General features: G+C 36.9%; 1 protein-coding gene across 2 annotated transcripts in view; it reads right to left on the minus strand.

Moving 5' to 3' along the window:
• The window catches only part of Dthd1 (death domain containing 1), a 48,973-nt gene that overhangs the window by 15,899 nt on the left and 17,101 nt on the right, over positions 1-15,973 (minus strand). For both annotated transcript variants that reach the window (XM_070012495.1, XM_070012494.1), the window contains exons 7-8: positions 15,478-15,767; positions 9,249-9,493 (exon numbers count right to left, since the gene is read on the minus strand). In XM_070012495.1, coding sequence (XP_069868596.1) covers positions 9,249-9,493; positions 15,478-15,767 — 535 coding nt within the window. The remainder of the gene's footprint in view (positions 1-9,248; positions 9,494-15,477; positions 15,768-15,973) is intronic.

The raw sequence follows: 15,973 nt of genomic DNA on the forward strand, positions 1-15,973 counted from the left end.
TTAAAGAAAATCAAGAAATCAAACTCATAACACTGTAGAAATTTTCATTACTTCCAACATCTTATTTCCATGATCTGACAGCCTACCTCGACTATCTTTTCCATGGACTACTTAATTTGTTCTTTCATGTCGTGTTGCAAAACTCATCTTCTTCTAATTTATTTTTATCAGCTGTCATAGTGACACTGCAAACAGCATTTAGTCATATTCCTCTGGTGAAAAATTTCCAATGGTTCCCATTATTTTTCGTATAAAAGACCAATTTATGTATAAAATAGATACCTACTGCTCTATCCTCAATGGTCATGCTCATTCCAAACAATACTAGTGAATGAACGATTTATTTACTTTGGTAAACTAAGCATATCTGGCTTGAATCTCTGACATATAGTCTCTACATCTTAAAATCAGTCATACCCTTTTGATAAGTTTTGACAGACATTTGGTTGACCTAAACCACATTTTCCAAAACTCCTTCAGAATCTTTCTCACATCATTTTCAGTATGACTTATCCAGATCTTACATACAAGCCTCAGCTTTATTTATAATGCTTTCTGAAAATAGATCCAATGCTCAACCAGTTCAAGGCTTCTGTTCAGGCCATCCCCCTTGTTGGAACTCACTGACTCTTCCTCTTTCAGTGTTAACATAATGTGGTTGCCTTCCTTGCTCTCTGAGGCAGCCTTGAGTCAGCACAGCCTACAGGAAATGCCTCTTTATCCGAAAGGCACTGGTACATGCCATCACAGGATTTGACTGGCAATCATCAGTTCCTGTCTTCAGATATTGCCGCACCGTGGTACTTTATTATTAGTTATCTCAACCTGTTCTGTGTATTTTAAGGTTTAATTTTCTTAACTGGATTTAATTCCCTTAAGAGGCTAGGATTCTAACATCTATTACTATTACACTTCTAAGCCTTCAAAACAACTTTGTATTTATTAGGTAGTTAATGTTTACTAACTGACAGGTGGACTGATCTCTTTTCAAAAGAAAATCAAAGATAGGTGAAATATATGAAAACTGATTGAATTCATAAACAATTGTTTACTAATCTATAACAGTAAAGGCTGTTACATTAGAGTATACAATCAAAAATATCAATTCCTTTTTAAATTATCAAATGTTTCCAAACAGGGAAGAATATCCATTCTTCCATTTCTGAATAATTATAGAAGACACACGAAAACTTAGTTCTTCATTCCTGAGTTAGTTTTTCTGCTTTCTGAGCAGATAAACCCTCCTTTTTGATAGACAGAAGTTAAAGAAGGAAGAGGGAAGAGTAGTGTGAGAGGGAAGAAGGAAGGGAAAGAAGAATAGGAAATGAGAGGAAAATAAAGAACCGGGAGAAGCCGGGTACCAATGGCGCTCACGCCTGTAATCCTAGCTATTCAAGAGGCTGAGATCTGAGGATCACAGGTCAGTCCAGGCAGGAAAGTCTGTGAAACTCTTATCTCCAATAAACCACCAGAAAACCAAAAATGGTGCCGTGGCTCAAGTGATAAAGCATTAGCCTTGAGCTGAAGAGCTGTGGGACAGAGCTCAAGCACAGAGTTCAAGCCCCATGACCAACTGAAAAAAAAAAAGAACAGGGAGGGGGAAATGAAGAAGAAATGGGTAGGGAATGAAAAGGGAAAAATATATCTTCTGATCAACTTGGTGGGAAAAGCATTTTCTAAGAAAAGATTACAGATTCCTGTTTCTGACTAAATTAGCTTTCTTCCTCTTTCCTTCATTCTCATTCAGTAACATGGCCACAACTATCTTTCTCTGAAGTTACTCTGATGGTTTAATGAACAATGGCACTGCAGGGATCATTATGTCAAATGAGAGACAAAGACAGTCAAACCAAGTGAGAAAGTTTACCAAAAACAAACAAACAAAAAGTTTACAGATTACGGGTAGCCCAATAGCTTTTTTTGCTAAGATTTCAATAATTTTTATCTGTAAAATTATAAAGCGATGGACCTGTTACCAAAATTAACTCTAGTGTGGACAGTATGATTTTGAGTTAAAAGAAAAGCTCCCAGAAGTACACAAAAACAATCATTGCAAGCACAAAAATAAACACCCTTGATTTTTTTTTAAATAGGGATTTAAAAATCCATATGCCTTTTCTAATCTATTTTCCCAATAGCTATCCATAGAAAAATAAATTCCATTTTACTTTTGAACTCTAATACAATTTTGGGAAATTATTACAGTTGAAAAATCTAAGTATGGCAGAACCTGTGATTGTAAATGAATGCTTATTATACCTCAGATTTTTTTTAAATTGGTAAAGAGTACTTTAATAGTTCATATCACTAGGAAAACACATGACTCCCAGGATGATGGAAATGATACCATACAAATTTGAGAAAGTAGTGAACGTGACAAATGGACCCCTAACCTGGCGTAAACATACTCTCTTGCTCACACTAAATATCAGTCCACGTGGTAAAGAATCAAATGTTGAAACAGCACCATTATTTACTAGAAATGGCATGTCATGAGTTCAGTTTCTTTAAAAAAAAAAAAAAAAGGAAGCTTAGACTAACAAAGCTTGGGTCAACAACTGGCTTACATAAATTTGTACTTTAGGTATTACCGGGAAATTCCAGCCTCAAATCAACTCCAATCATCAGATCTCAAGTGTTCTTTTGCTCAGAGCAAACCTTCTGAGTAAGTATATAGAATAACAACTCCTCACAACTCAAGCTGACACCAATCACCCAAAAGTAAGACAGGCACCTGTCTAGCCTGATTTCAGAAGTCCTTACACCTAAAACATTCATCCTACTTTCTTCCACCTAAACATTTTTGGCAATCTTTTTTTGAAACTTGCTGTCTTCCAAATGTACAACTGTACCCAGTATGAATGAATTTGTTTTTTTCCCTCCCATCCCTACCTACAAGTTACATAATTCAATTTTTTTCATAATATACATTGAATATGACTCCATTTGCACAATCTGAATTTCTTTAACATTTATGAATAGCATTATATGTCAAAAATAGGGATAAGTAAGAGTTTTTTTAATGAATTAGAACCAAAATATTCTATGAAGCCATATATTTTCACAGATAATGACTTGAACAATTTCAGAAGAGTATCTTGGCTATAAAGTACAACCAGGACCCTCCCTACCTTTCAAGCCACATTACCATTCCACAGTTACTCACTGCATCCTAGCTATGGTTCTTCAAGGCCTTGACCTGAAGCTCCTGCCCTTCCCAGAGTCTAAGTACCTTCTGTTTTCCTCCTGATAATGATGCTTTCTTGGTCATACAAGCAGATAAGCTTCTGGTTTCTTCTGATTGTAGAAGTTCCCTCCCTTGGTTGGTCTTCCCTGGCTATTCTACCTCAAAAACATGCCTCCATAGCTGGGTGTTGGTGGCTCACTCTTGTAATGCTATCTACTTAGGAGACTCAAATCTGAGGATCATGGCTCAAAACCAGCCCATGCAAAAAGCCCCCGAGACTCTTATCTCCAATTATGCAGCAAAAAGTTGGAGGTATGGCTCAAATGGTAGAGTGTCATCCTTGAGTAAAAAAGCCAAGCAAGAGCACAAGACTTTGAGGTCAAGTCCCAGTATTGGCACACATGCTTGTGCACATATACACATTCATATATGCATATACACATACACATGTGCACACACACACCAACCTTTTCCATCCTCTGATACTAATTTATTTCCTTACTTGTCACTTCTCATTTCACTCTTTTCTTTTATGTCACTTAAAATGCAAAGTCTGTTTATGAACTCATTCATGCATCAAATAATTACAAAGATTCTAACAGACAAAGTTCTGCCCTGGGTACTTGAGATCTGATTGGCCGTGAAAAGAACAGGACAAAGTTCCCTGACTTTAAGAAGCATCCATTCTAATTGTGGGGTATAAGCCATTTCTATGGTAAATATAATACATGAGGAAATACTTGTTAGAAGATATCAACACCTTGGAGGAAAAGAAAGATAGAGAAGTTGAATAGGATCTAGAGTATCAGAATAATAAACAGAAGTATACCGCATATTAAATAGATGCAACATAGGCTTTGAAGAGAAAATAAAAGTTCAGAAAAGGATCGAAGGAAGTGACAATGTCAAAAATACAGGTGACCTGATAAAGGGACATTTTAGGCTGAGGAAATCACACCAAAAATCTAAAGCAAAAGTGTGTGTGGAACCTTTAAAAAAAACAGAAAGATGATCACTGCAGTTAGAGCTGGATAAGTGAGGAAGGGAGAGGAGGGGGAGGGGAAAAGAGAGGGATAGAAGGGAGGAAGCAGAGTCAATGGTGATCACCTTCACACTTCACATAGCATCTAGTGCAGCAGTCCCCCTTGCTCTGTGGCATTGTGGTGTTTTCTGTGTGTTCAATTATGCATGGTCAACTGTGGTTCAAAAATACTCAATGAGAGTTCCCAGAAATAAATGACTCATAACACTTCAAGTGGCAGCATGTTTTTATTGCAGCATATGATCATTGTTTTATTTCATTGTGGGTTATGGTTGTTACTATCTTACTAGCCCTAATTTATAAATTAACCATAATGAAAGGCTATGTTTAAGAGAAAATGTCATACATAAGTCTCGGTACCATGCATAACATGAGCCTGTACTGCCGTTCTTGGATCAAAGCATCTATGGTTGAGTGAAGGCTATACTTTTGAGTGTCATTAAATCATTGTAGGGACAGCCGGCACGATTTCACTGATGGCTTTAAGTGTAAGTCTGTCAATTGATTGGGAGACAGACTTCAAAAAGACAACGGAAGAAAGAAATGGAAATAGAGAAAAATATGTGTTTGTTGAATGAATTAATATATTAGTATAAAAAACACTGAGATCCTCAAGCATGAAGTGAAAGTATCTTCATATTTGTTGGGAATTAGAAGTAGTAAAGTAATGTTACAACTTGAAATTATTTGTGTGTGAATGTGTATCTCTCTATATGTTTATACTATAAACATTAACTTCTGAATATCCACAGTTTTATCTTTGAGATAGTTGTTTCACAAGTTTCTTCTGTGTGTTCAATTATGCATGGTGAGCTGTGGTTCAAAAATATTCAATGAACTTAAAGAAATAAGACAAATTCAGCCCCTATATACCCATTAAACTCTTTAGACTTCTCCCAATACAGTGATTGCCCTCCTGGGGAGAAGGGAGTTAAACACAAGTATTACTTAAAGTGATACTATTTAAAAATGTTTTTAAATTGAGTTTACTTTATCTAATGTTTAACACTTTAATATCCTTTCTATTTCCAGAAAAGATAAACAATAACATTTATTCTTGAAATATTATTTACTGTTTGCCTTGTATATATACACTTTAATTTTGATAAATAACCTCACATAAATTACATGTATACATTTTCAAATAATGCCATGTTCATTAATATCAAAAGATTCTAATAAAGCTATTTGTGTTTCCTGAAAAAAAAAAGCCCATTTCAACTCTGCTTAAATAGAGCTTTGTAGTTCTGGACTTTATTCTCACAGTCTGACAAAAAAGAAAGGTCATGGTGCCGGCCATCATTGGCTCATGCCTGAAATCCTAGCTACTCAGGAGGCTGAGATCTGAGGATATCAGTTCAAAGCCAGACCAAGCAGGGAAGTCTATGAGATTCATTTTCAATTAACCACCAGAAAACTGGAAGTGGCAATGTGACTTAAGTGGTCGGGCACTAGCCTTGAGCTGAAGAGATGAGGGACAATGTCCAGGCCCAGAGTTCAAACCCCACAACTGACAAAAAAAAAAAAAGTCATGGTTTCAATTCCCATTTAAGTATGCTACTTAGAAAAGAGGAAAAGCATTTCCTACCACACATTCTTTCTCAATCCCAAAGAACTTACTTGTGAAGGCCTTAAGCATGACACAGGGTTTGAGAGTGAATCTGGAAAGCCCCGTGCAACCCATAGGGGAAAATAGGAAAGTACACATGACACATTGCCAACCAAGTAAACCAGAAAACATAGCAGGGGGTTAAAATGTCCAACAAGCCAATCTTGTTTCAAGAATTGACAGTTTTAAGGCTTGCTGAAATTTCCTCTCTCACCATGCTCACAAACAACGGGAAGGACCTACCAGCCCCCTGGCACTGCACTAGAAATTTGAGCAGAGCAAGGTGAGCACCAGCATATCCCTCCTCAGATGGAGAGCTCACACCCTTGAGGAGGGCTCTAGGTGACACCACACATAAGGAAAAGGAATAAAAAGGGAATCTTACCTTGCTAGAGAACATACTAGGGAACTACAGCAGCCCCTAATTTGTCTCTCTCTAATCACACTAGAACAGAATAACATAGAGCTCTCTGTGGAAAAAAAATGTTCTCAATTAAACCACCTAGAGAGTAGGCCTGATGTTTACTTCTCCATTTCAAATCTTCATGTTGATCCTCAGCTATTTCCCTTGATAGATCAGTTTGTTCAACGAGCTACCAAATCACTGATTTAAGCAAATAAAAAGATTCCTTTTCATCACTGGTTCTCAAATTAATGAAGGCTATAGATCTACCTTCTTTCATCCAGTCACACATACTTAACATGCTTACTATGGGCCAGGCTCTGTGTTTGGTAATTGTTTCAATTAAGGATGAATGGCCAAAAATAAATCAAAAGAGGGTAATAGGTTAAAAAGTGACTTTTGGCTAGGTATTGATAGTTCATGCCCAGAGTCCTAGCCACTCAGGAGTCTGAGATCTAAGGATCATGGTTCAAAGCCAGCCTGTACAGGAAAATCCATGAGACTCTATATCTCTAACTAAGCACCACAAAAAAGCAGGAAGTGGAGCTGTGGCTCAAGTGGTAGAGTCCTAGCTTTGAGCAAAAATGCTGAAGGCCAGTGCCCTGGACTGGCAGAAAAATAAGTAAAGCAAAAATAATAACTTTCAAAGAAACAGGGGATAAGAATAAAAAAAAACATGAACAAAGACAACAAGTAATATGAGAAAAATTTGAATGATGAAGAATCAGCTTGGAAGAATATTCAAAATCTTCTAGCTATTTTGAAATAAATTCTTCAGGTGGTAGACATGAAAATTAATTTGTTTATTGTATATGTGCATAGAAACAGTGAAATACACCCAAAGATACAGAGAATTATTTTATCAATGCTGATTATTGTATTCAGGGCCTTCACCATGCTAAGCATGTATACTACCACTGAGCACATTTCCAGTCAATATGTAAAATCATTAAGTGTAACTTGAAAAATGAAACAGAATAAATATGTAAACTACAAAAACTCTAAGAGAAGAGAAGGAGAAGGTATGAGACAAGATGAAAATTAAGAGCAGAGAAACACAGCTGATATTGGTTGTACACTTTGGGCCATACTCAGTATGCTACCTATGCATGCTTTGCAGGAAGTCCTGGATCTCCTCAAGCTAGCAAGTAAAGAACTTCTCTAGAAGTCTGTTCCCATGCAGTAAAGCCACTTTGATCCGTCAGTATCCATAGAACATTATTTGCTAAATATTTCTACTTTACCATCAGAAAATTCATATATATGGATTTTCCATAAGATTCACAAGGCAGCAAGAAAACCTCAGCTCTACCTTATTTCCTCCAAGATCAGAGCTTTTATCAGCTAAGGAGCTATTGTTAAATACATGGGAAGAATATTTCCTAGGTTTGATTCGTAGCTTTGCCACTTAGGTACAGGGCTTTGTCTCAGTTTCTTATGAAATGAGAATAGTAATAATGCCTCAGTGAATTTTTTGTGAGTATTTGATGTTACAAAAGTATGAAAGACTTTGGCATATTAAAAAATTACTATAAGGGCTTTTATATGAAGTATGATTTTCTGGGAAACTATGCCTGTCATTGCAATCAAACACATTCCATTTCCTTACCCTAACTTGCTTTTTGTTCCCTTCAATTTTAATGGCCAAATTCCTACCAACTTACAAAGTTCAGATAAAAATATTGTATTCACCACAAAACTTCTGTTGTTTTAGCTTTTAGAACAGCCACTTCCCTCCTCTGAACACTATTATTATATTGTTTAGACCATTGGTCAAATCAGCTATTATTTAAAATTGTAATTTTGTGTACATGTTGTACATGAATTTCTGGGCTATAAACTCATTTAGAAGAATACTATGCCACAGAAACATAATTAAGAGCCCTATAATATTCTACTAGTCACATAAAGCTAAATAACAAACAAAATTAATGTTAATAACTTTATTTCACTTAATATGACTAAGGTATAAACTAAGGTATTACTAGGCAATCAATGTAAACAAATATATCTGTAGGTATATAAATGTATATGTGTGTATATATATATATATATGTTTGTATATATTTGTACCATTTTTAAAATCTGTGAGAATCTGACACTGCATATTATATTTCATTTCAATCCATTATGTTGTTAACATTTAATGATAGTCCCATGTGGACAATAGCTACCATTCCTAAAAATGCAGAATTAAACTATAAATTATTCTCTAAAACTCTGTATTTATCATAATGCCTAGTATATATATTTCCTATCTCAGAAGCTCAAATGATCTTTTATTAATAACATATTATTGATTTACTTGAAATCAGCACAAAATCTATGTATTAAAAAACATGTTTTTTCTACTTACAACACAAAAAATAAAAGCTTGCAAAATAATTTTATATTTCTTTAAAGAATAAGATGTTTGTTTGTCCTAGGTAATACCAAAAGGATTTGTGTTATATTTCTCATTAAGAATATAGTTGAGATAAGTCCTAGATAGAAATTTTATATATAGCAATAAAATATGCTAATTTTTATGTTTAATTGTTTGAGACAAGTACTTTAAATCTACTTTCTGATAATAGTAAGGTTATTCCATAGGCGTATCTGCTCATAAAACAAGCCCACAGGATTTATTAAGGATCAATGAAAAGAGTTGATATTCAATATGATTTTTTCCTATGTTCTGAAAAGCATTCAATACTTTCACCAACATTTTTTCATTCATACAGATTTAGCTACAGAAAAGGAATGACACTATTTCTACAGTTATTAACAACACACTGTGTGGAACAGATCAATTGAAATTGCTCTCATTATAAAAACTAATGTGAACTGAAGAAGATAGCCTAATATATGCTCTGCCATTTTAAAATTGGCTCAAAAGGCTCCTTATTCAATTTATTATTACCTAAGCTCCTAACTTTATATATCAATTAGCAAGGACAACCGACTATTGTGGAGAAAGGAAAAAAAATGAACAAAATGAGGTAATCTGGAAAGTACAATCACTCACCTTTGGCAATCTCAGTGGTAATTTGCAGATCGGCAACTGACAATAGTCTCCCTGAAGTACAGGAGATGGGTCCAAGATGGGGACGATCTTTTCTCTAGGTACTTTGTAAACTACAATGGTGCCCTTGTAATGAGGACAGCTATAATTCCCAAATTCATCCACCTCTTTGATTTGGAGTTCCAGCCTGGGTCTTCTTTGTAAGTGAAAAATAAGTTTGAATTCTTTTCCATAATCTCTCCCATTGCCTAAATAGAGGCAAAAACACATTTGTTACCATTGAAGTATACCATGTTTCCTTTGATATATGTTAGTCTAAAAATAAGGATTCAAAGCAAGATTACTTGAGTTTTTTGAGTGAATGTCAGGTATCCATTATCACCTAACTTGACAAAGCAGCAGTGAGTTAAGACGGCAGAGAAATAGGAAGAGTTCTCACCTCAGCCTTAACTGAGCCATGTGCTCGCCTTCTAAAGGGTTTGATATTCTTTTCTTTCTTTGTTCTGCTACCAGAAGAAACCACTGAAAACATTCACCTTTTTCAGCACTTAGAAACTATCTTCACCCTTTGGTTATGATGTTTTTCTCATTCTCCTAATTGCTAATATTATGTTGTACATTATCAGGATCTCACAGGGCAGTGTGCCCTGTGTTCAGTACACTAGTACTGAACTCTCCTATAACACGTGGATATTAAAGTTTCAATGAAAACTAATTAAATTTAAATAGTACTGAAAGGCCAATTCCTCAGTCACTTTAACCACAGTTGACAATGCCCAGTAGCTACAGTAGTCTAGTGGCTACCCTTTTGAATAGCCCAGAAATAAACATTTTTCCACTGCAGCAGAAATAGATGGAGCTGTTCTCAAACTTCCATGTCAAATAACTATACGATACATGTCAGTTAAGTCCCTAAGAAAGGGCCGAGAATGTGGCTTAGTGGTAGAGTAAGCATGCATGAAGCCCTGGGTTCAATTCCTCAGTACCACATACACAGAAAAAGTCAGAAGTGGTTCTGTGGCTCAAGTGGTAGAGTGTTAGCCTTGAGCAAAAGAGGCTCAGAGACAGTTCCCAGGTCCTGAGTTCAAGCCCCAGGACTGGCAAAAAAAATTCCTAAGAAAATGTGGTGGATAGCTCCTTAAACAATGATACATAGAGGGATGTTTTCAATTCATTACTGAAAATACTGAAGCCTTTGTAAAAACAAGCTTTCATCTCTGCAGTTCTTCCTATGACAGGATCTTTTTTTTAAACAAGTTTTATTATTGTGAAAATACTGTACAGAGGGGTTACAGTTACATGAGAGAGGTAATGAGTACATGTATCAAGCATTGTTGCTCCTCCTTTTATTTTCCCCTACCATCGCTTCTCTCCCACCTCCTCAACTACGCTCACCCGCACCAACATCCCCCTCCCCCACGGTATTACCTGTTTTCATTGTATTTGATGTTGGTATAATTTGGGGAGGGGAAGGGAAAAAACAAATTGTTTAAATAGTGATACAGGTTGACCCATTGCAACAATGAGGTGTACAAGACACTATGTTGAAAAATGAACTTTATGACAGGATCTTTTGCCCTGGTATTACAACAGTAGAAAAAGCATCGCTGTTTTCTAAGACAGATATATCTATATTATTCCTTAAGTATGCACTGGTGGCTCATGCCTGTGATCCTAGCTACTCAGGAGGCTGAGATCTGAGGATCATGATTTGAAGACAGCCCAGACAGGAAAGATCATGAGATTCCTATTTCCAAGTTATCACAGAAAAATCCAGAAGTAGAGCTGTGGTTCAAGTGGTAGAGTGCTAGCTTTGGGTAAAAGGAGGTCAAGGATTGCACCTAGGCCCAGAATTCAAGCCTCAGAAACAGAGAGAGAGAGAGACAGACAGAGAGAAAGAGAGAGACAGAGAGAGAGACAGAGACAGAGGGAGAGAGAGAGGGAGAGTGAGAGGAAGGGAGGGAGGGAGGAAGTGAAAGGAAAGGAAAGGAAAGGAAAGAGAAGCAATAATGTAGAATACAGTAATATATGTTCAATAAAGGCCTAGGTTCACATCTGTTGTCTATCATTTGTCTATACTGTAATATTTATCTGGTTCTTTCATACTTAATAGCTTTTTGAAATCTTACCTTATTTATCATAAATCAAGATAAATAACTTTTATCTCTTAAGAATGCCAACCAAAATGAAATGATTGTCATGGGGTCAGCTACATATTAAATGCTACAAAAATGATAGCAATGTAGCAAATAATATGAAAGCTGAATTATTTAAAAAGAAATGTCATGATGAAGCTTTATTATTTGATTAAAACTTACTTCTGCTTCAGTGGGACATTGTAAAATTGATTATCTAATTCTAACTCTCATGAAAACTTTTTGTTTTGCCCAGCGAGAGGAAAGAACAGTGTGGTGCGGGGTGTGTGTGTGTGTGTGTGTGTGTGTGTGTGTGTGTGTGTGTGTGTGTGTGTGTGTGTGTGTGTGTGTGTGTGTGTGTGTGTGTGTGTGTGTGTGTGTTTCTCTCTTGTGTATGCACACACATACTTGCATGCAAGAGAGAGAAATTAAGACTTTTATTCTAATAAATTTTATTTGGTATTAAACTTCTTCTCCCTTTCCTTGAAAAGGTATTCCCTGCCAGACACACAGTCTTATAAGGAATAGTTTATAGATAGAAAACAAGAATTGAAACAATGTCATATTTACATCCAAATACAGACTTTATAAACCTCTTCTTGCCAATTTAAAAAATATAATATCTAAAATATAGATCTAAAAGTCACATTGACATACACAATAAGAATAAATCATTGATGACTTACAATTAAGAAATAACATGATCTCACTGTTATAAACAGAAAACATTATATACATTTTAAAACTGTAGTTTTATTGCTGCTAAAAAGTGACATTATATAATTGAGGATCCTTGGTCCCTGGAAAAAAGAGACAATTAGTATAAAGAAATTGTGCTATTGTAGTTTTCAATTTTACTGACATATCAGAGGAGAAGTAAGTCACGGTTATTTCTACTCACAAGACTGTAGGCAGAAACACTAATGGTGAACCTACGATTAAATGAACAAGTAGAAAACTACATCTGTGATAAGGAGCAAAAAGTATCAGTGCCAGTCTGTAAGAGAATAAGATATGACACAAGCACAAGCAAAGGGAAGGCTTTCTCTCAACATGATCATTAAGGTATCTGAAGATAAAAGCACAAGAGAATTGGAAGTAGAGGGGAAGAACAGAGATAGAAGAAATGGAAAGAGAACCTTGCATAGAACTTCAGGCTTCCTCTCCTCGAGATTCATAGAGACTGCCCCAGGCTCTGATGGAAGAACAGTGTTATTTTTTTTCTAAGTCTTGTTCTTCTTAAGTAGAGAGGACTCTAGGTCTGAGCATTGGTCTCTAGAAAAAGCAAAGTAGAAAGAATCTGGGCATCCTGCCTGACTTTCTTTAAGTGAAAATGATCTCTTCTCCACACCTTCCATGGGAATTGAACACACATGCCATCTGTTGTCAGGCAGTCTTAATTTAGCCTGGGCTCCTCATCTCCATGAGAGACAATGGTACACTCAGTTCCACTGTCTATTAGAAGAACAGTAACTGGCTCTTGTTTAGGGCAGTAGGTAAACACAGCTGCTGTTCAAAGTATTACAGGAAAATCATTTGCATCATTTGTTTGGGTAGGGCACTTCTGGTTTTTGATTCTATCATCAGAGAGATTTCCCCAAGATAGACACTGTGTTTTCTGCTCCAGAAGCCAAGTAGGAAGGGAATCTCTTCCGCCCTTCCTTCCTTTCCTCCCTTCCTTTCCCTTCCCTCTTCCTTCTCTGACATCCTCATTAAATCCTGTCAGGGGCTCAGATAACTGAGACCCTGTATTTGAAAGTGGATGATATGCTTCAAAATGAGATACTATGGATCTCACTTATTACTGTGATAATATAAAAATGACTAATATTGGTTTCAATCCTCATTGTCTCCTTTAAGCAACCTTGAGCCACTGGGTTTTGAGTTATTTCCTCAATCAGAGAGAAAATAGCTGTTAAATTTAATAGTACACATACAAACACATATATGCACACACATATAAATACATACATATATATACATACATACATACACACATACATACAAAGTCAAGTGTGTAGCAGGCTCTTGGGCCAGAAACCCCCATAAAACCCATTCATTAATTTTTCCTCCTATACCACCTCAGAAAAGGAATTAAAGAGGGAAAGAACTCAAAGACAGAGAAATGCTCTAATAGCAACTTCTTTGCTCTCCCTCCTACCATCTCTTTTTCTCCGTGTTCATTTTTCCCCCAGTCCTGAGGCTTGAACTCAGGGCCTGGACACTGTCCCTGAAGGCTGGCACACACTTGAGTCACAGCGCCACTTCTGGCTTTTTCTGTGTATGTGGTACTGAGGAATTGAACTCAGGGCTTCAAGAATGCTAGGCAAGTCTTTCCACTTCCTAACAAACAAATTTGGTTTCCCTTATTTTCAATAATTAGTATATATATAGGATAATTTTGTCATGAGCTGAAAAGCTCAAAAGCCTTGTACAAATGACCATATAAGATGATGCTAAGTGAAATGAACCCCAAGATAGGGACACAAGAAGTCTGACTTCATTGTTATTGTTTTAAATGTACCATGTGATTTTATTTTTTGTTGTTGTTTCCTTTGTATGCTCTTTCCCCTATGGCATATCCCCTGCTGTCACTGTACTTGATTTTAGTACCCTGCATCTTATATATACATTTGTCCAATCTGCGGAGGGGAAAGGGAATAACAAAACGCTGAAACAGGACACGGGATGACCCATTGCAACAAGGATACCCACTGGACAGTATATGGAAATGAACTTTACAACTTCAGGAGGAGGTGAGGGGTAGGGGATGGGGTGGGAAGGAGTGTGGGAGGTGGGGGAGGGAAGGGATAGTGGGACAACAACAAGGAAGGGGAGGGGTAACAATGATTGACAGGTAATATACTCATTGCCTTACTCCTGTAACTGTAACCCCTCTGTACACAATTTTATTTTATTTGTGAACATACTGTACAGAGGAGTTACAATTACATGGGCAGGATAATGCGTACATTTCTTACCAAGCATTGCAGCCTCCTCCTTTGTTTACCCTTCACATCCCTTCCCAGCCTCCCCCCTCCCCCCAATCCCAATCCTTCTCCTTCCCCCCCTTCCCCCCCTGCCCCCCCCCCCCGCACCGACGTTGTAAAGCTCGTTTTGGACATGACAACTTTCTGTACAGCATCTTTACAATAAAATAAAATAAAAATAATTATCACTAAAGGAACAAAAAAGAATGCCAGGCAAGCACTTTACCACAAGCCACTTTCCCAGCACTTCTACTTGTTCTTTACCTTCCTTTACTTTGTCTTTAACTCTCTTCTTGTATCTCTCATACCTCATCTATGCTCTATCATCACCCACTTCTTCTATCACGTGTCATAGCCATTATCCTGACTGCATCCTTGAGTATTGTCATATAAGCCCAGCCACACTAGAGGCAGAGACAGGAGGATTATTGTCTGAGGTTGGTCCCCAGAGTAAGGGGTGGGGTAAAATAAGATTTCTATTTTTCTGAAAAATATAAATGAGGTAAAAAAAAAAGGATGAGAGTAAGTTTCAAGTTGTAGAGAACTTGTCTAGCAGTTGAAAATTCTCAAGTTCAAATCCTACCACAGAAGAAAGAAAGAGAGAGAGAGAAAGAGAGAAAGAAGGAAAAAGAAAGAAAGAAAGAAGGAAAGAGGAGAAGAGAAAAGTTAAAATTTTATGTCAAATATTACAAGTCAGGAATTATCTGATATATGCACATATTGTATGTTTCTGCTTAATATATCCATGGGGCTAAGGATGGAATCAGGGAGCACGTAGATGGCTTGTGCATTAAACTGGAAAGGGATTTCCTTAGCTTTAACTCAGGGTGTGATCTTGGAAACCATTCTAAAAGAACATCACTTACTACTTTCCCAGAACACAGTATATATCCACACAATGTGGGGAAAAAAGAGAGAGACTGTAGGGAATGAAATTAAGACATCATTAATATATCTTTTTCACTTCCTATTTTCTCCCTGAAGGCTCTTCTTCATTCTCTAAGTCAAAGATTCCTTCAGTGACACAAGTTTCAGGAACTCCTTCTAAAGTGGGTGGCTTCTAGCCCACAGGGTCATAGGAAACAAAAGAGATGTCTTCATACTTACTCGAACCAAATATGTTTCCAGTAAACCTCAGGAGCAATTGTTCTCCTTCTCTTACTTGGAAATGGCGAGATGACTCTGAAAGTCCCCCAAACCCTTCCAGGCGCAAGTTCTTAAGTGTGCAGTTTAAGTCTTTAGAAGGCACCACCAAAATGACTATTCTACGTGGCCTGTCCTTCTGGTGAGACAGTACCACACAGGCAGTGGTGCTGAGAGAGGCTTCCTCTAAAGACTTCACAAAAGAAACCAAGTAGCTGTTGTCCACAATAGAAGAGAGGTGAAGCACAATAAACCTGCAGGGAAGGAAAGAAGCAAGATCTGAGGGGAATGCTGCCTCAGAAATATTGTTGATTGCTAGTCATGCCCAAGGAAAAAGTCATCATCTTCCAAGCTTTGTTTTTGTTTTTGTTTTTTGACAGTCGTGGGGCTTGAACTCAAGGCCTGGGTGCTGTCCCTAAGCCTTGTTATGCTCAAGGCTAGAGCTCTACCACCTGAGCCA

This window comes from Dipodomys merriami, unplaced genomic scaffold, assembly GCF_024711535.1.
Source record: "Dipodomys merriami isolate MVZ:Mamm:240054 unplaced genomic scaffold, mDipMer1.0.p SCAF_9, whole genome shotgun sequence".
NCBI classification, from domain to species: domain Eukaryota; kingdom Metazoa; phylum Chordata; class Mammalia; order Rodentia; family Heteromyidae; genus Dipodomys; species Dipodomys merriami.